Source organism: Scyliorhinus torazame, chromosome 1 (genome assembly GCF_047496885.1).
Source record: "Scyliorhinus torazame isolate Kashiwa2021f chromosome 1, sScyTor2.1, whole genome shotgun sequence".
NCBI lineage: Eukaryota > Metazoa > Chordata > Chondrichthyes > Carcharhiniformes > Scyliorhinidae > Scyliorhinus > Scyliorhinus torazame.
In genome coordinates, this window is record NC_092707.1 from 150,028,008 (window position 1) to 150,048,554 (window position 20,547).

The following is a 20,547-nucleotide window of genomic DNA, read 5'->3' on the forward strand; positions in this document are numbered from 1 at the left end:
GGGAAACCCCCCCAAAATAAACTTTCTCTCCCCCCCCCCCCCCCCCCCCCCCCCCCCCCCCTGCCCCTGGGCTGCTGCTGACCTCCTAACGCTCCATGAGATAGTCCTAGGAACGGTTGCCACCGCCTGAGGAACCCCTGCACAGACCCTCATAAGGCAAACTTTATCCTCTCCAGCTTGATGGACCCTGCCATGTCATTGATCCAAACTTCCACACTAGGGGGCTTCGCATCTTTCCATAATAGCAAAATCCTCTGCCGGGCTACCAGGGACGCAAAGATCAGAATACCGGCCTCTTTGCCTCCTGCACTCCCGGCTCGTGCCACCGCTTCTTCAATGGCCTTTGCAATGGCCTTTGCGTGATCTTCCCGCATTAGTTCCCTCTGCTGCTGGAATTTAGCTTTCATAAAGGCCGTCAAGTTGAAGCCTTCCGGCTTGCATTAGCACTTCCCCCACCTGCTTGCTTAAAGTGTCTTTTGCTGTTGCTGCAGCACAAAGTTGTTCCATCTTTTCAGCAAAATCTCACTGTTTTCTGCCGGGTCTGGTAACCAGCAGACATACCACTCCCGGGGGAAATTACTCCTCCAACATTCCCCTACTTCTTTTCAGCAAAATTTCCTCCAGTATTGCTTAAAAATAGCTCTTTTCTGTGACTTTGAGCAGGAGCTGCCCTGTATGTGACCACTCACTCCATGGCCCACACCGGAAGTTGCAGGTGAGTCTTAATATGGAAGTATTTGGTACCAGTAACAAATGAATACAACTGAAGTCTAAAGTAGTTGTGGCTAAAAGGATTTGGCAGTGACATCCTGTACTCCATGCAATGTAGTGATCAGTAAGGCTGATAAGGCATTCAGCTGTGTGTGGTGGGCACTTGATCTGAACTCAGAAAAATGTTTGGTTGCCTACTGGGCAGTCCTGAACTATCATTTTAACTTGGATTGTTCAATTTTCAAGACTATAAATGGCTAAAAAAAATGTTTTTAGGGAAAAAGGTTAGGATACCTCCAGGGCTCGGATTGAGTTGGAGTGTGACTCAGGCAACCAATGAGGTATTTAACTTGGCCATTGAGTTTGAGGCTAGAGGAGATGGGTACAAAGTTGGCAAAACTGAAGATTGGAGTTGACAATATCCCGCAATCCCCCCCCCCCCCCCCCCCCCCCACCGCCCCAATCAAGTGGGGTACAAACATTCATAGAAGGGAGTTGATTCAAGACTAGCACCTTTGAAAAGCAGCTGGTTATTGAGCTGTTGACAAGAGTTGGGTTCACAAGTTATTAATACTGCTAGATTTGTTAAGGGGAGATGGGGGTGGAGGGAGCATGGAGCTCAGTACTGTAATAGGTTAGACACCATCTGTTGATGGTAAGTCCCATGTGAAATGAGTTTCGGCACTGTCAACCTAACCCTTGTGCTGTGGGCCAGTATGCAAAGCTATACTGATCAGCTCTAGGCAGGTCTGGGTGGTTGGTTTAGGCAATAGAAACTATGCCCTGCTGCAGGGTGATTATCTTGGGATTGGATAAAAGCATGTTGTTGGGTCAGTCAAGGAAAACAAACTATTCTAGTTATATTAATGCTGGTCTGCAGTATGAATGCTGACTGTGTCTGTAATGGAAAGGTTCCACCCTCTGCACTCTCAACCGTCACTGAGCACAAAAAGGATGGGGAGAGTGGATAATTAAGCAACTGGATGTGGTGTTTGGTGAGGTAGGATTCAGGAAAGTTCCATTAATAATCAAAGAATTTATGTCTCTTGAAAGACTGTGGTCAAAATTGTCCTTTTCTCAGTCTGTGCTTTTATGTTCTGTTTAATTACATTCTTTCTTCAGCGATGCATTGCTCCAATGCAGAAGAAGGGGACTGGCAGAACATGGAGCTACTGACCAAGAGACTGACTGAAGTGAGGCAGCTGGGCAGAGATATCGATGAGTTGAGAACTAGGATATCGGATCGATACGCTCAGGATATGGGAGACAACTGCATCACACAGTGAATGTGTGCAATAGGAAGTGGGTGGGGGGCCTGGGTTTGAAGGACATTGCACTGGATCTTTGTGTTGGACATTCTGATAAATGCCTTGATTGAAACCTTCAGGAAAGAGGTTCAAAAACTTGCCACAATGCAGTTTTCCTATGAGATATGAACAGAGGTCATATATTTACCGTTGTATCGCCTACTTCTCCTTTAATGCACTAAACAGGCATCTTCCTGTTCTCTATCTCAGTAAATAGTCAAACTACAGAACAAGTGCTTGCTCACTCAATTTGCAAGAAACCCCCTTATTTCTAATAGTGGCAGTATTTCCAGTAACTTGTGTCGTAACTAAATTCAAACGCAAAATGCTGTGGATGCTGAAAATCTGGATTAAAACTCAAATGCTGGGAATACTCAGCAGGCCTGACAATATCTGGAGAGAGAAAAACAGTTAACTTCTAGTCAGGTGATCTCTCATTGGAACTAAAATGTTACTTCTGTTTCTCTCATCACAGATACTGGGTGACCTACTGAGTGTTTCCAGTACTTTAATTTTTGTACACTGCGTTTAATGCCAGTTCCCAGATTGGCAGCAACTCTTCTAAACTTCAGTTGGATTTAGCAGTGAGAATGTAATCTTAGGAGTGAATAATCAGGTATTTTGGAAGGGGTGGTGCAATTAGCTATTTGGGAGGAACAGGGCTGGATTCTTCCCGCCCGCCTCACGAACGCCACGGGCGAGATGCCGACAATGGGAAAAATCCATTGACCTCGGGCAGTCGCTTGGCGAACGTGGCTGGAGAATCCTGCCCATGGAGTGTGGGCTAGATTTGGAGACCGCTGTGACAATCTTCATGCAAATTGATTCTCAGGTCTGCATTTTTTTCCAGTTATAAAGGAGTGGGCTGCTTTAATTGTCAATTTAAACAAATCATCAAGTGAGGTGGAAATTTATAGGTGCAGGTTAGGGTAAAAGGTATTTCATTTGACCACCACAGCCTCATTGTGAAGAACTGTGATATTTCCTAGTGAGCATGTCCTGGTCACTAGTGGATACTGAAGCACACTTGAGTGACATGGAGCAGTCTGGAATGGATCTGTGCATTTGCTCTGGTCTGCATTGACAAACTTGTGTAGCTATCCTCAGCGTTTTCATTGTTAAACTTGTATTTTTTTAAAATGGTGAACATAGCTCTCAAATGAGTGAAGCACCTATTGTCCTGCAGAATGGGCCGCTTCCAATATCCAGTGCCCATGTTCTACAATCCCAAGTCAGGAATAGAAGCTTTTTATCCTCTCCGGTCAATGTTCAGCAACTTCCTAATTGTACCTGTCTGGCATAGCCTTGGGGACTGAATTGAGGACCCTCCCCCTGCCTAATTAAAATCAGATCCTAAATTGTGCAGAAACTATTGAATGAAGAAATTGTTTTAAATGGATTTTGTGCTTTCAGTTGTCCTGAGAATCTTTCTGAATTGGACCACTTTCAGTTGCAAGGTTGAGAGATTTTCAAAGCATGCTCTTGATTGCACTGCTATAGTATGAACAGGACCCTGAGAAAGCATGTCACTGCTGCAGTGCTTGATTATGCATCTATTATCATTGACCGTGCAGAAAAAGTCACTGAAAATAATGCAACATTTAGCCTTCTGTAAAGTGCACTGAATTAATCCCATGGGCTGAGATCGATCTGTGGTCATTTATTCCACCAGACAATGCTGCATATACTGTGCGTACAAAATCTTTGCCTTTCCTTTGGGAGAGGGGGGGAGAGAAGAAGAGGAATGAGCACTAACTACTTGATTTGATTTTAGTCAGGCAGATGATACTATATAAAAATAATTGAGATGCTGTGATTTGCATCCAATGCAATACTGTAGAACATTTCCTCATGGAATATCTCAGTTTTTAGAGATTGACGGACCTTTGCAGTTGATTTCCAGCATTCACTGGTTTTTGAAATCCACGGAAAATTTAATGTGCATCTATATTTTTAAATAAAAGCTAAAAGGAGCTACTCCTCTCCAAGTTAGACTGACCACTCGCCCTGTCCAGCATCCTGCTGGATGAAAGCTTTCCTTTTTATAATGTCTGATGCAAAACTGGCCAGTTTCTGAGCTTCTACCAACTTTGAAATTATTTTATTTCCTTTTTCATAATGAAAAATATAGAAACTTCAGGACACTGAATAATTCACGAGTAAAGAGACTGGAAAGTGTGCCCTGCAAATGGAACCACAGCTCAGGTTATCTCATCTCTGCATTTTATCTAAATAGGATAAGTGTGAAGGAGTAAAACTCGCACTGTCTTGCTTTGCCTTGAAACGATAAGTTTGTGCTAATTTTATTACAATTTTTGTACATTTTTGAAGTAAGAATTATTTATAAATTTTGTACATGTAACTACATTTGTATTTGCAAATAAAATTTTCTATTCAACTGGCTGCATACTTGTGTGATTTGTGGACTTGTGATCAGTTACATCTACTTCAGGGTTTGAAACCTCCTTGAGGGAAGCATTTGGAGAAGTTTGCCATCAGCGGGTCGCAGGAGGGTTCAACTCTAGGTGGAGGCTGTTGATCTTGAAGAATTGTAAATAGTCAGCGGGGTGGGTTGGGGGGGGGGGGGGTTGTACATATAAAGTGGGGCATTAGGGCGGTATGGTTGGTGGGTTGTTTAAAATGAGAATTGTTTGTTTGAGTGGTGTGTGCTTATAAAATGGAAATTTAACTTTTCGAGCCTGCTCCATCATTTAATCAGATCATGGCAGATCTCTTCCCGCTTTCAAATCCACCTCCCTGCCTGTTCCCCATATCCCTTTAACCTCCAACAAGGCTCTCTCCCACTCCAACTGCCCATGAATATTGGAGATCATACTATCTCCTATTCCATCCTCAAGCGGTCTTTTCCAACAACGAAGGAGGCAGTAATCACGGAAAGCTCCTTCTCCCACAATTCCTAACCTGAAACTACTGCAACCAATTTCCCCTCCGAAGCTGAAACGTTTCTACCAGTTCCTCCAGCTCTGCAAATTTGCCCTCCAGATACAAATCTCTCAACCTCTTAACGAGGCTACAACTACCAGACTTGTGGAGTATTTGGCCAGCAGGAACTGAAGCGGAGCCATCACCAGTGCCCTCAGACTCTACCCTAAACGCAAAGCTTCATTGATCCATACAGACGGCATGGTAGCACAGTGGTTAGCATTGTGGCTTCACAGTTCCAGGGTCGCAGGTTCGATTCCCGGCTTGGGCCACTGACTCTGGAGTCTGCATGGATTTCCTGCAGGTGCTCCAGTTTCCTCCCACTGTCCAAAGATGTGCAAGTTAGGTGGATTGGCCATGCTAAATTGCCCTAAGTGTCCAAAAAACGTTAGGTGGGGTTACGGGAATAGGAATGTGTGGGATTAAGTAGGGTGTTCTTTCCAACGTCTGGTGCAGACTCGATGGACTGAATGGCCTCCTTCTGCACTGTAGACTCCAAACTGACCTCCCTCCCACAACCCTTTTCCGAACCTTAACATTTGCCGCCCAATGATCATCAAATTTGACATGGCCAACCCCACCCCCACACCAGCTCACCCTTCCCTCTGCAAAATGGCTCTCTGGATCCGAGGCACCAGGCCTGTCCACATAAAGGTCAAATTAATACTCCCAACAAAAGATTTAGGTAGGAAAGTCAGGAGTTTCTGGAAAATAAATAAACATTTCAGAAGAATCGTTATTTTCACTTTTTAAACCTGCCTGGTCAGTGATAATGGGAGAACATACCACCTCTTTAAATTCTCCTTCACCCCTTCTACCACGTTCTTTTGGAAAATATTTTAATTCCAGTTTTAACATTTTAAAACACAACAAAGTAAAGAAAAACAACACCAACCCACAAAGCCCCCCCCCCCCCCCATAACCTCAACCAAACTCTCCACTTGGCATTATGGGCGGAGCTCAGGAATAAGAAGGGTGAAATCACAATGTTGGGAGTAGTATAGATGTCCCAACAGCCCATAGGAAGATTGGAGCAGTTGTGTAGGCAGATACTGAAAATGTGTAGAAGGAAGCAGTAACCACAGAAAGCTGCCTCACAAAATTCCTAACCGGCAAGTACCACAACCAGTTTCCCCTCAGAAGCTGAAACATTTCTACCAGTTCCTCCAACTCTGCAAATTTACCCTCCGGAAATAAATCTCTCAACCTCTCTGTTCCCAACCCAATCTGTTGTGATGGGTGACTTAAACTTGCCCCATATTGACTGGGAATCCCTTACAGCCAGGGGCTCAGATGGAGAGCAATTTGTTAGATGTGTCCAGGAGGGCTTTTTGATGCACGATGTTGACCATCCGACCAGGGAGGAGACCATACTTGGTATTTGGGAATGAGCCAGGCCTGGTGATTGATGTTTCAGTGGGTGAGCATTTTGGGCTTGGTGACCATAATTCCATAAGATTTTGGGTAGTCATGGACCAAGACAAAGAGTGACCTGCGGGTAATGATGCTGAATTGGGTGAGGGCCAATTACATCCATATTAAGACAGGAACTGGGGAATGTGGATTGGGATGGGCTATCTGAGGGCAAATCTACATCGGACATGTGGGAGGCTTTTAAAGGCCAGTTCATTAATGTGCATGCCTGTTCTGATGTGCAGGACAGACATGTTCCCGCAAAACAATGAAGGATAGAAATGGCAGGATTCGTGAACCATGGATAACAAGAAAAATTGTAAGCTTAGAAAAAAAGCTTACGGTAGGTCTAGGCATCTGAAAACTGACTAAGCCCTTGAGGAATACAATGAAAGTAGGAAAGATCTTAAACGTGAAATTAGGAGGGCCAAAAGGGGCCATGAAATGTCATTAGCAAACATGGTCGAGGAGAATCCCAATGCTTTTTATGCATATGTTAGGAGTAAGAGAAAGAGTAGGCCCACTCGAGGACAATGGAGGGAAGTTGTGGAAACACGAAGTGGATGAAATCCGTAATGAGTACTTTGTATCGGTATTCACCAGGGAGAAGGACATGACTGATGTTGAGGTCAGGGATAGGTATGTGAACGTTCTTCGTCAATATATCAAAGGAGAAAGTGTTGAGTATCCTAAATTGCATTACGGTAGACAAGTCCTGAGGCGTGATGGGATCTATCCCAGGTTACTGCGGGAGGCAAGGGTAGAAATAGCTGGGGCCTTAACAGATATCTTCACATTCTCTCTGACCACAGGCGAGGTTCCAGAGGACTGGAGAATAGCCAATGTTCCCTTGTTCTAAGAACGGCAGCAGGGATAATCCAGCAAATTATAGGTTGGTGAGCTTGACGTCGGTGGGGAAGCTTTTGGAAAAGATACTGAGGGACAGGATATGTGCACATTTGGAGGAAAATGGACTAGTTAGTGACAGCATAGTATTGTACGGGGAAAGTCATGTCTCACCAATTTGAGATTTTTTGAAGAGGTGACAAAGAAAATTGATGAGGGAAGGGCTGTGGATGTAGTTTATATGGACTTTAGTAAGGTTTGACAAGGTCCCACATGGCAGACTGGTACAAAAACTAAAATCACATTCGGGGTGGGCTGGCTAGATGGATACAGAATTGGCTTGGTTAGATAAGACCGTAGCGGTTGAAGGGTATTTTTCAAAATGGAGATCTGTGTTCCACCGGGATCAGTGCTAAAACCTCTGTTGTTTGTAGTATATATAAATGATCTGGAGGAAAATTTGGGTGGTCTGATTAGTAAGTTGAGGATGACATGAAGATTGCCGGAGTTGCTGATAGGGCCGAGGATTGTCAGGATACAACAAGATATAGACAGATTGGAGACTTGGGCACAGATATGGCAAATGCGAAATGCGAGGTGATGGATTTTGGAGGGTCAAATCTAGGTATGAATTCTGTTAGTGGCAGAACCCTGAGGAACATTAACATACAGAGGGATCTGGGCATGCAGGTCCACAGTTCCTCTGAAACCCCAAAGATTGTCACCTCGGCTCATTACCACCCCAGTTTTCAATACCTGGGACATGACATCTGCGAATCCCTGCCAATACCCCCTGAGTTTACCAGAACATGTGTACATGGTTAGCCGGCCTCCCGGTGCATCTAGTACACTTGTCCTCCAGCCAGAAGAATTTACTCATCTGGGCCACCGTTATGTGGGCCCGGTGCACGACCTTAAACTGGATTAGGCTGAGCCTGGAGCATGTTGCGGTCGTGTTTACTCTGCTCAGGGCCCCTGCCCAGATAACATCCTCCATCTCTTCCCCCCCCCCCCCGAGCTCCGCCTCCCACTTAAGTTTCCGGTCCTCGGTCTGCGTATCCTTCGCTCCCATTAGTTCCTTGTAGACGTCCGGGACTCTACCCTCTCCCACCTCTCCCCTAGAAACTCCCCTGTCCTGCCTCCCCTTTGGCGGGAGACGTGGGAAGGATGGCACCAGTCTGCGTACAAAATCCCGCACTTGTAAGTATCTAAAGTTGTTCCTTCTCGCCAGCCCAAACTTCTCCAGCTCCCTTACGCTCAGAAAGCTCCCTTCCAGGAACAGATTCCCCCATCCTCACAATCACTGCCCTACTCCACAGTCGATACCCCCTGTCCATGTTCCCCGGGGCAAATCGGTGGTTGCTGCAGATTGGGGTCCACGCCGATGCTCTTACCTCCCTGACATGCCTCCTCCACTGGCCCCAGATCCGAAGAGCCGGCACCACTATCGGACTGGTGGAATACCGTGCCGGTGAAAGCGGCAGAGGTACCGTGACCAGGGCTGCTAAGCTAGTGCCCCTGCACGAAGCAGCCTCCATCCACTCCCAAACCAACCCTGCACCCACCATCCATTTCCTTATCATCGCTATGTTGGCCGCCCAGTAATAGTTGCTGAAGTTTGGCAATGCCAGCCCCCCTTCTCTGTTCCTTTCAAGCATCGCCCTCTTCACCCGCAGGGACTTCGCTGCCCAGACAAATCCCAGAATAATTTTATTCAGCCTCTTAAAGGACCGCGGGATAAAGATGGGGAGACATTGAAAAACAAACTAGAACGGCGGGAGAATCGTCATCTTAACAGTCTGCACCCTCCCCGCCAATGACAGCAGGGGCGCATCCCACCTCTGGACCTCCTCCCTCACTCGTTCCGCCAGTCGGGACAGGTTGAGCTTATGCAACTTGCCCCAGTCCTGTGCCACCTGAATCCCCAAATATCGGAAACTCTCCCCCACTAGCCTGAACAGCAACCCCTTCCGTCTACTCTCCTGCCCCTCGCCTGAATTACAAACAACTCGCTCTTAGCCATGTTCAGTTTGTATCCGGAGAACCGGCCAAATTCCCTCAGGGTTCCCATAATACCGTCCATCCCCACCATTGGGTCCGATACATATAACAGCAGATCGTCTGCGTATAACGAGACTCTATGTTCCACTCCCTCTCTCTCTCTTCCCCCCGCCCCCCCCCCCCCCCCCCCCCCCCCCGGACCAGCCCCTAGAAGCTCTCAGTGCAATTGCCAGCGGCTCTATGGCCAGCCCTGTCTTGTCCCACGGTGCAGTCTAAAGTAGTCCGATGTTGTCCTGTTCGTCCGTCCACTCGCCTCCGGGGCCTGATAACAATAGCCTAACCCAGTCGATGAATCCCGCCCCGAACCGTTCTAGTACCTCCCACAGATAATCCCCTTCGACCCGGTCAAAAGCCTTTTCAGCATCTCATGGCTACCACTATCTCTACCTCCCTACTCTCCGGGGGGCATCATAATCACGTTGAGCAGCCTTCTTAGGTTGGCCACCAGCTGCCTCCCCTTTACAAACCCGGTTTGGTCCTCCACAATTACATCCGGTACACTCCTCAATTCTCGTCGCCAAAATCTTGGCCAGTAACCTGGCGTCTATGTTGATCAAAGAGATCGGCCTGTATGACCCACAGGTCTCCGGGTACTTATCCCGTTTCAGAATGAGCGAGATGGTAGCCTGCGACATCGTCGGGGGCAAACTCCCTCTGTCTCTTGCCTCGTTAAAAACCCTGACCAGCACCGGCCCCACTATCCCGGCAAATTTGTTATAAAACTCCACCGGATACCCGTCCGGCCCCGGGGCTTTACCCAACTGCATGACCTTCAGGCCCCCCAATACCTCTTTGATCCTGACCGTGGCTCCCAGTCCTTCCACCAACCCCCTCCCCACTCTTGAAGGTCAGTCCGTCCAGGAATCTCATTTCCTCCCCCCACCCGGCCCCCCGGGTGGTGCCGAAGTGTACAGCTTCCTATAAAAGTCCCTTAAGACCTTGTTCAGCCTGCCAGGTCACCCACTAGATTACCTTCCCCATCCACTACCCTCCCTAGTTCCCTAGCCGCTTCCCTCTTCCTCCGTTGCATGCGCAAGCTTTTTACTGGCCTTCTCCCCATGCTCATAAATTGCACCTTTTACCTTTCTAAGCTGCTCTACAGCCTTGCCTGTAGTCAGCACCCCAAATTAGTACTGCACCCTCTATCGTTTCCTGAGTAACTCTGGCCTCAGGAATTCCGCGTAACTCCTGTCCGTCTGTAGAATTTCCTTAATCAGTCGGCCCGTCTCTGCCCTATCTGTCCTGTCCCTGTACGCCCGGATTGAAATCAGCTCGCCTCTCACCACTGCCTTCAGTGCCTCCCAGAGCACCGCTGCCGAGACTTCTCCAGTATCGTTCACCTGCAGGTAATTCTGCATGCATTTCCTCAGCCTCTCACACACTGCCTCGTCCGCAAGTAATCCAACTTCCAGCCTCTATGGTGGGCGCTGAAAGCTGTCCTTACAAAACTGCAGGTCTACCCTGTGCGGAGCATGGTCCGATATGGCAATTGCCGAATATTCTGCCCCCACCATTCCGACCAGCAGGTCCCTACTCACAACAAAGTAGTCAGTTCGAGAATACACCTTGTGGACGTGGGAGTGGTACGAGAACTCCCTCGCCGTCGCCCGGCTAAATCTCCACTGATCTGCTCCGCCCGTTTGCTCCATGAATCTTCTCAGTTCCTTTGCCATCGCTGGCAATCTGCCCGTTCTTGAACATGACCAGTCCAAGACTGTATTAAAGTCCCCGCCCATGACCAGCTTACGCGAGTCCAAGTCGTGGATCTTCCCTTGCATCATCCTAATAAAATCCACATCGTCCCAATTACGGGCATACACACTGACCAGGACTACTCTCACCCCTTCGCGCTTACCCCTCACCATAACAAACCTGCCACCCCCATCCACGACTGTGCCCTCCGCCTCAAATTGTACCCTATTATTAATCAGGATCACAACCCCCCTCGTCTTAGAATCAAGGCCTGAATGAAAGACCTGACTGACCCAGCCCTTCCTTAACCTAACCTGGTCTGCCACTTTCAGGTGCGTCTCCTGCAGCAAGACTATGTCCGCCTTCAGAACCCACAGATGCGCAAACACAGTTTGGCCCGTTTAACCCTCTTAACATTCCAGGTGATCAGCCTGGTTGGGGGGCACTTCGCCCCACCCTTTGCCGATCAGCCATCCCCTTTCCTTGGCCAGCCCCCCAGCCATGTGTTGCGCTTCATCTGGCCCGCCTCCTGACCGGCTCCACCCATGACCCCCTCACTGTTGCTATGCCCAGTTTCCATCCCCGTCGGCAGAATGATTCTCTTCTCCTCTTCCCCCCCCCCCCCCCCGCCCCCCCCAGCAACACCATCCTATCACCTAACTCCTGCTCTAATCTAACTATATGCAACCCCCCTCCCCCCACCTCAGCTACCATTGACTAGCTGCACTCAGTTAACCTGGGGCTCCCAGCCTCGGCGCCTGAAGCATCCATTTTAACCCAACCCTTTTAACTTTTCTTTATTATTTTCCCCCCAGCCAAACTCCAACTAATCAAAGAGCCCAAACAGGAAATATTCAGGTAAACTACGCAAAAAAAACCCCACATCCCTACCACCTTCCAACCCCCTAAAAAAGGTTGATAAAAGAAACGACAAACACTGACCCAAACATGCAGGCAATTTTCAAAACGGGAGAGACACCACATGTACTTAAAAGTTCTAAATGAGACTTCCGGGTGCGGCGATGACCAGCTGAGTCGCACGTTTCGGCAGCTCCCGGTGGAACGGACTTTTGGGCTCTTAATAGGAGCCCCATCGGCAATTTTAACGGCAAATAACACTGCGGTAATCCAGAAGGGAATCCCCCCTGGACACGGATGGAAAAAAGAGAGGAAAGTAGCCAGATTGCGGTGGATCCTCTAGAGCAGCGGCCAGGAAGGCAGGCACAAAGCAAGATGGCGTCGGAAGGAGGCAGTTTAATATGGGGCCCTGACCAACAAGAGTTCCTGCGGCGTTGCGTAGATGAACTCAAAAAGGAGATGAAGAAGGAGCTGTTGGCCCCGATATTACAAGCGATTGAGGGGCTAAAGGAGGAGCAAAAGACCCAGGAACAGGAGCTTCGGGTCGTGAAGGCAAAGGCTGCTGAGAATGAGGACGACATACAGGGCCTGGTGGTGAAAACGGAGATCCACGAGGCACAACACAAAAGATGTGTGGAAAGGTTGGAGGTGCTGGACAATAATGCGAGGAGGAAGAACCTAAGGATTCTTGGTCTTCCCGAAGGTGCAGAAGGGGCGGACATCGGGGCATATGTGAGCACGATGCTGCACTCGTTAATGGGATCGGAGGCCCCGACGGGTCCGCTGGAGGTGGAGGGAGCCTATCGGGTTATGGCGTGAAGACCGAGGGCTGGAGAAATTCCTCGAGCCATAGTGGTGAGATTTCTCCGATATAAGGACAGAGAGATGGTCCTCAGATGGGCAAAGAAAACTCGGAGCAGTAGGTGGGAGAATGCGGTGATCCGTGTATATCAAGATTGGAGTGCGCAGGTGGCGAGAAGGAGGGCAAGCTTTAATCGGGCCAAGGCGGTGTTGCACAAAAGGAATGTCAAATTCGGAATGCTGCAACCGGCAAGACTGTGGGTCACACATCTAGGGAAACACCACTACTTCGAAACGGCAGATGAGGCGTGGACATTTATTATCGAGGAGAAGCTGGAGTGAGCGGGCCAGAAAAAGAACGTTTGGGACAAAAGTGGGGGGGTGAATTTGTGGGATGAAGGGGGGAAAAGGGGGAAGAGAGGACTTCCCAAGTTGTTAAACCTGCGACCCTGTAACTTCTCTCTCTTCCCCATGTCGTGGGGGAGGGGGTGAGGGAGGATGAGGAGCTGAGGGCGCCGGCCATTGGGGCGGGGCCAAAAGGGAAGCGCGGGCTTTGTTCCCGCGCTATGGTAATCATGGCGGGAACAGGGAAGCAGGAAGGAGGGGGCCTCGCACAGTGTGAGCCGAGGTCACGGGGGGAAGCCGAGGTCGGCCAGAGTTTGCTGACTTCTGGGAGCAACATGGGGGGTGCAATTACGCTAGCTTGGGATCTAGCGGGGCGGGTTAACTGGGTTGCTGCTGCTGGGGAGAAGGGGGAGCTGGTATGGGAGGGAGGGGGGGGGTCGGGGCGGGGGGGGGCGCCGCCTGGGGGGGATACAGCTACGTGGGAACCGGGTGAGGAGCTGGATTGAGAAAGGAAATGGCTAGTCGTCAAGTGGGGGTGGGAGGGGGGGGTTAAAGAGCCCCCCCAACCCGGTTGATTACGTGGAATGTGAGAGGGCTGAACGGGCCGATTAAGAGGGCACAGGTACTCGCACACCTAAAGAAACTTAAGGCAGATGTGGTTATGCTTCAGGAGACGCATCTGAAGCTGATAGACCAGGTTAGACTTCGCAAAGGATGGGTGGGGCAGGTGTTTCATTCGGGGCTAGATGCAAAAAACAGGGGGGTGGCCATACTAGTGGGGAAGCGGGTAATGTTTGAGGCAAAGACTATAGTGGCGGATAGTGGGGGCAGATACGTGATGGTGAGTGGCAAACTGCAAGGGGAGGCGGTGGTATTAGTGAACGTGTATGCCCCGAACTGGGATGATGCCAATTTTATGAGGCGTATGTTAGGACGAATCCCGGACCTAGAAGTGGGGAAGTTGGTAATGGGTGGAGACTTTAATACGGTGCTGGACCCAGGGCTGGACAGATCGAGGTCCAGGACCGGAAGGAGGTCGGCTGCAGCTAGGGTGCTTAAGGATTTTATGGAGCAGATGGGAGGAGTAGATCCCTGGAGATTTAGTAGACCTAAGAGTAAGGAGTTTTCGTTTTTCCCCTATGTACACAAAGTATTTTCACGAATAGATTTTTTTGTTTTGGGAAGGGCACTGATCCCAAAGGTGACGGGGACGGAGTACACGGCTATAGCCATCTCGGATCATGCTCCACACTGGGTGGACCTGGAGATAGGGGAAGAAAAACAACAGCTTCCACCCTGGAGAATGGACATGGGATTATTGGCAGATGAGGGGGTGTGTTTAAGGGTGAGGGGGTGTATTGAAAGGTACTTGGAACTTAATGATAATGGGGAGGTACAGGTGGGAGTGGTCTGGGAGGCACTGAAGGCAGTGGTTAGAGGGGAACTGATATCTATTAGGGCACATAAAGGAAAGCAGGAGGGTAGGGAAAGGGAGCGGTTGTTGAAAGAACTTCTGAGGGTGGACAGACAATACGCGGAGGCACCGGAGGAGGGACTGTACAGGGAAAGGCAAAGGCTACATGTAGAATTTGACTTGTTGACTACGGGTAATGCAAAGGCACAATGGAGGAAGGCACAGGGTGTACGGTACGAATATGGGGAGAAGGCGAGTAGGTTGTTGGCCCACCAACTGAGGAAAAGGAGAGCAGCGAGGGAGATAGGGGGAGTGAGTGATGAGGAGGGAGAGATGGAGCGGGGAGCGGAGAGAGTGAATGGAGTGTTCAAGGCATTTTATGAAAGATTATATGAAGCGCAGCCCCCGGACGGGAAGGAGAGAATGATGTGCTTTCTGGATCAGCTGGAATTTCCTAAGGTGGAGGAGCAGGAGAGAGTGGGGCTGGGAGCACAGATTGAGACGGAGGAAGTAGTGAAAGGGATTGGGAGCATGCAGGTGGGGAAGGCCCCGGGACCAGACGGATTCCCAGTTGAATTCTATAAGAAATATTTGGACTTGCTGGCCCCGCTACTGATGAGAACCTTTAATGAGGCGAGGGAAAGGGGGCAGCTGCCCCCGACTATGTCAGAGGCAACGATATTGCTCCTCCTAAAGAAGGAAAAAGACCCGCTGCAATGCGGGTCATACAGGCCCATTTCCCTCCTGAATGTGGATGCTAAGATTCTGGCCAAGGTAATGGCAATGAGGATAGAGGATTGTGTCCCGGGGGTGGTCCATGAGGACCAAACTGGGTTTGTGAAGGGGAGACAGCTAAATACAAATATACGGAGGCTGCTGGGGGTAATGATGATGCCCCCACCAGAGGGGGAAGCGGAGATAGTGGTGGCGATGGATGCCAAGAAAGCATTTGATAGAGTGGAGTGGGATTATTTGTGGGAGGTGTTGAGGAGATTTGGCTTTGGGGACGGGTATATCAGGTGGGTACAGTTGCTGTATAGGGCCCCGATGGCAAGCGTGGTCACGAATGGACGGGGGTCTGACTATTTTTGGCTCCATAGAGGGACGAGGCAGGGATGTCCTCTGTCCCCGTTGTTGTTTGCATTGGCGATTGAACCCCTGGCCATAGCACTGAGGGGTTCCAGGAAGTGGAGGGGAGTACTTAGGGGGGGAGAAGAACACCGGGTATCTCTGTATGCGGATGATTTGTTGCTATATGTGGCGGACCCGGCGGAGGGAATGCCAGAGATAATGCGGATACTTGGGGAGTTTGGGGATTTTTCAGGGTATAAACTGAACATGGGGAAAAGTGAGGTATTTGTGGTGCATCCGGGGGAGCAGAACAGAGAGATAGAGGATTTACCGTTGAGGAAGGTAACAAGGGACTTCCGGTACCTGGGGATCCAGATAGCCAAGAATTGGGGTACATTACATAGGCTTAATTTAACACGGTTGGTGGAACATATGGAGGAGGATTTCAAGAGATGGGACATGGTGTCCCTGTCATTGGCAGGTAGGGTGCAGGCGGTTAAAATGGTGGTCCTCCCGAGATTCCTTTATGTGTTCCAGTGCCTCCCGGTGGTGATCACGAAGGCTTTTTTCAAAAGAATTGAGAAGAGCATTATGAGTTTTGTGTGGGCTGGGAAGACCCCGAGAGTGAGGCGGGGATTCTTGCAGCGTAGTAGGGACAGGGGGGAGCTGGCACTACCGAGCCTAAGTGAGTACTACTGGGCCGCCAATGTTTCAATGGTGTGTAAGTGGATGGGAGAAGGGGAGGGAGCGGCGTGGAAGAGATTGGAGAGGGCGTCTTGCAGGGGGACTAGCCTGCAAGCAATGGTGACGGCGCCGTTGCCGTTCTCACCAAAGAAATACACCACAAGCCCGGTGGTGGTGGCTACATTGAAAATTTGGGGGCAGTGGAGACGGCATAGGGGAGGGACGGGAGCTTCGGTGTGGTCCCCGATAAAAAACAATCATAGGTTTGTTCCGGGGAGAATGGATGGGGGATTTGGAGCATGGCAAAGAGCTGGGGTAGTACAACTAAGTGATCTATTTGTAGATGGGACGTTTGCGAGTCTGGGAGCGCTGACGGAGAAATATGGGTTGCCCCAAGGGAATGCATTTCGGTATATGCAATTGAGGGCTTTTGCGAGGCACCAGGTGAGGGAATTCCCGCAGCTCCCGACGCAGGAAGTGCAGGATAGAGTGATCTCAGAGACATGGGTGGGGGACGGTAAGGTGGCGGACATATACAGGGAGATGAGGGACGAGGGGGAGATCATGGTAGATGACTGAAAGGGAAATGGGAAGAAGAACTGGGGGAGGAGATTGAGGAGGGGCTGTGGGCTGATGCCCTACGTAGGGTAAACTCATCGTCCTCGTGTGCCAGGCTAAGCCTGATACAATTTAAGGTGCTACACAGGGCGCATATGACTGGAGCACAGCTTAGTAAATTTTTGGGGGTAGAGGATAGGTGTGCGAGATGCTCGAGAGGCCCAGCGAATCCCACCCACATGTTCTGGTCATGCCCGGCACTACAGGGGTTCTGGGTGGGGGTGGCAAAGGTGCTTTCGAAGGTGGTGGGGATCCGGGTCAAACCAAGCTGGGGGCTGGCTATATTTGGGGTTGCAGAAGAGCCGGGAGTGCAGGAGGCGAGAGGGGCTGACGTGTTGGCCTTTGCGTCCCTTGTAGCCCGGTGCAGGATATTGTTAATGTGGAAGGAAGCCAAACCCCCGGGTGTGGAGACCTGGATAAACGATATGGCAGGGTTTATAAAGTTAGAACGGATTATGTTCGTGTTAAGGGGTTCGGCTCAGGGGTTCACCAGGCGGTGGCAACCGTTCGTCGACTACCTCACAGAAAGATAGAGGGAATGGAAAAGAAGTAGACAACAGCAGCAACCCAGGGGGGGGGGGGGGGGGGGGGGGAGGAGGAGGAGGAATCGGACGGACTCTCAGGGATGTTATTGTATATGTATAGGTATTTGGTATATGTAATTGTATATTGGATTGTTGGATTGTATTTTTGGAGAGTATTTATTTTGGACAAGGCAGTTGCCATTTAGTTTTGTTTTTTGTTTTTGTTTATATATTACTTATTTATTTGTTTAAAACTGGCCACGGTTATTTATATTGCTCTATTGTTGTGTAAAAGAAACACTACGTATTGTTATGTTTGGCCAAAAAACTTGAATAAAATATATATATTTTTTTTAAAGTTCTAAATGAGTCCAAACTTCCTCAGCTCAGGGCCAGCCCTTGCTTCTTAACGAAGTCCATCGCCTCTTCGGGTTCCTCAAAATAGTGATGCTGACCCTCATACATAACCCACGGTCATGCCAGAAAAAGCAGCCTGAATTTCACCTTGTTTTTATACAGTATCTCCTTCACCTGCCTGTAGCCTCCCCTCCTCCTGGCCACCTCAGCACTCATATCTTGGTAAACACGCAGGGTGGTATTGTCCCAAGTACAGCTTTGTGTGCTCTTTGCCGATTGCAGCGCCCGTTCCTTGTCCAGGTGCCTGTGAAAGCGTACCACCATTGCTCGTGGGGGACCCCCTGGTCGCGGCTGCCTCACCTGCACTCTGTGTGCCCTGTCCACCACCGGCGGGCGCGGGAACACCTTGTTCTCCAGCAACTTCTGAAACAAACCCTCCACATATGCGACAGCGTCTAGCCCCTCCGTCCCCTCCGGGAAGCCCGCGATTCTCACGTTCTGCCAGCGAGATCTGTTGTCCAGGTCCTCCAGCCTTTCCAGAAGCACTTTTTGCTGGTCCCTCAGTCTCTGAATCTCCACATCCACCACTGTTTGAAAGTCAGCCTGCTCCTCTTCTGACTTCTCCAGCTGCTGGAACTTTTCAGCCTGATTATCCAGCCTTTTTCCATCCAGTCAATCGACTTCTGTAGCGACTCCAAGTTGTCACGCTTCAGAGCCAAAAAGCCCTCCTGCATAGTCTGCAGCAGCTGCTCCATTGTGGGCTGGGCTATCGGCACCTTGCTCTGAACACCAGCCATGCTGGTCTCTCTCACAGCTTCCACTATGCCCTTACTCGACCACTTCTTCTGTTTACGGTCCCTCCGGCTTCTTAGGTCCATACAACTCTGTATGGGTTCAGTGCCTGAGTACTATTGCTTTCCAGTTCCGCGCTCAAAAGCGCAAAGAAGCCGGGGAAAAAGTCCAAAAGTCCGACCGAAACGGGAGCCACCAAATGTGCGACCTACTCCCTCATAGCCGCCACCGGAAGTCGCCAAGGTGATTAAGAAGGCATATGGCATGCTTGCCTTCATCAGCCAGGGCATTGAGTACAGGAGTTAGGAAACCATGCTTCAGCTGTATAAAACCTTGGATAGGCTGCATTTGGAGTATTGTATGCAGGTCTGGTCACCACATTATCAGAAGGACGTGGAAGCTTTGGAGAGAGTGCAAAGAAAGTTCACCAGGATGTTGCCTGGTCTCGAGGGTGGGTGTTGGCTATGAGGAGAGGTTGAATAAACTAGGATTGTTTTCACTGGAAAGACAGATGCTGAGGGGAGACCTGATAGAGGTCTACAAAATAATGAGAGGCATAGACGGGGTGGATAGTCAGAGGCTTTTCCCAAGGGTGGAAGTGTCAATTACAAGGGGGTACAGGTTCAAGATGAGAGGGGGAAAGTTTAAGAGAGATGTGCAGGGTACGTTTTTCGTGGGTGGGTGCGTGGTACCTGCTGGCAGAGGATGTGGTGGAAGCAGGCACATTAGCAACATTTAAGAGGCATCTGGATGGGTACATGAATAGGGAGGAAATAGAGGGATATGAACCGAGTAAGGATTGAAGTTTTTTTTTTAGTTAGGGCATCATTGCACAGGCTTGGACGGCCGAAGGGCCTGTTCCTGTGCTGTACTGTTCTTTATAAAAGCAAATTACTGCGGATGCTGGAATCTGAAACCAAAAGGAAATACTGGAAAATTTCAGCAGACCTGGCAGCATCTGTAAGGAGAGAAAAGCACAAACATTTTGAGTCCTGATGACCCTTTGAGGGGTCTGGGGTCACATGTAAGGCAGACCAGGTAAGGATGGCTGATTTCCTTCTCTAAAGGACATTAGGGAACCAGATGGGGTTTTCTGACAATCAACAATGATTTCATGGTCATGATTAGACTTTTTAATTCCAGATATTTTATTGAGTTTCACTTCCATCACTTGCCATGGTGAGATTCAAACCCAGGACCCCAGTCCGTTATCCTGGTTCTCTGGATTTCTAGCCAGCAACAATACCACTATGCCTTCCCTAATGGGGGGTGGCAAGAGACTCATCTCCCATTCCTTGAGCGAGGCCATCATCCCCTTTCGATGCCTTTCGAAATGCTTGGAAAACAGTCGCCCCATCTCCCCCCCCCCCCCCCTCCCCCACCCCCCACCCCCCACCCCCCTCCCCACCATCACTTCGACCAGCTTATCCACTGTTATGGGCGCTGCCCCACCCTGCGAGTTTGCTTGCGCCATCTTTCCTCCCACTGAACTCCCCACCGAGTTCGCCAGCGGACAATCGCTCACACCCTTTTCTCCCGGATTCTTTTTCTGGGATTTTAACATCCTTTGATTGCTGCACCTTTTCTAACAATCAATCATATGATTGATATATTTGGGCAGCACAGTAGCACAAGTGGATAGCACTGTGGCTTCACAGCGCCAGGGTCCCAGGTTCGATTCCCCGCTGGGTCACTGTCTGTGTGGAGTCTGCACGTTCTCCCCGGGTCTGCGTGGGTTTCCTCCGGGTGCTCTGGTTTCCTCCCACAGTCCAAAGACGTGCAGGTTAGGTGGATTGGCCATGCTAAATTGCCCTTAGTGTCCAAAAACGTTAGGAGGGGTTATTGGGTTACGGGGATAGGGTGGAAGTGAGGGCTTAAATGGGTCGGTGCAGACTCGATGGGCTGAATGGCCTCCTGCACTGTATGTTCTATATAAAGTTTTCGCTAGAATCTGGGCGAAAAGGACCAAAAAGCAAAAGCTCTAGCAGGAGCCACCCAATGTGCGGTCTCCACCTACATGTTGCCACCAGAAGTCTCCCTTCTACCAAGTTGGACACATTGAACTGGTGCAGCAGAGCCCAGCTATGTGCCACCTGTATTCCCAGATACC

At 49.7% G+C, this 20,547-nt stretch overlaps 1 protein-coding gene across 6 annotated transcripts in view; it reads left to right on the forward strand.

The window, feature by feature from the left end:
* The window catches only part of cep85 (centrosomal protein 85), a 104,845-nt gene extending 100,429 nt beyond the window's left edge, over positions 1-4,416 (forward strand). For 5 of the 6 annotated variants that reach the window (XM_072501017.1, XM_072501014.1, XM_072501013.1 and 2 more), the window contains one exon: positions 1,834-4,416. In XM_072501017.1, the coding sequence (XP_072357118.1) occupies positions 1,834-1,997 (164 nt within the window). In that variant the 3' untranslated portion in view covers positions 1,998-4,416. Of the gene's footprint in view, positions 1-663; positions 1,133-1,833 lie in introns of those variants that run through there. The other variant, XM_072501016.1, reaches the window with a different exon arrangement.
* Positions 4,417-20,547: the final 16,131 nt, after the last annotated feature.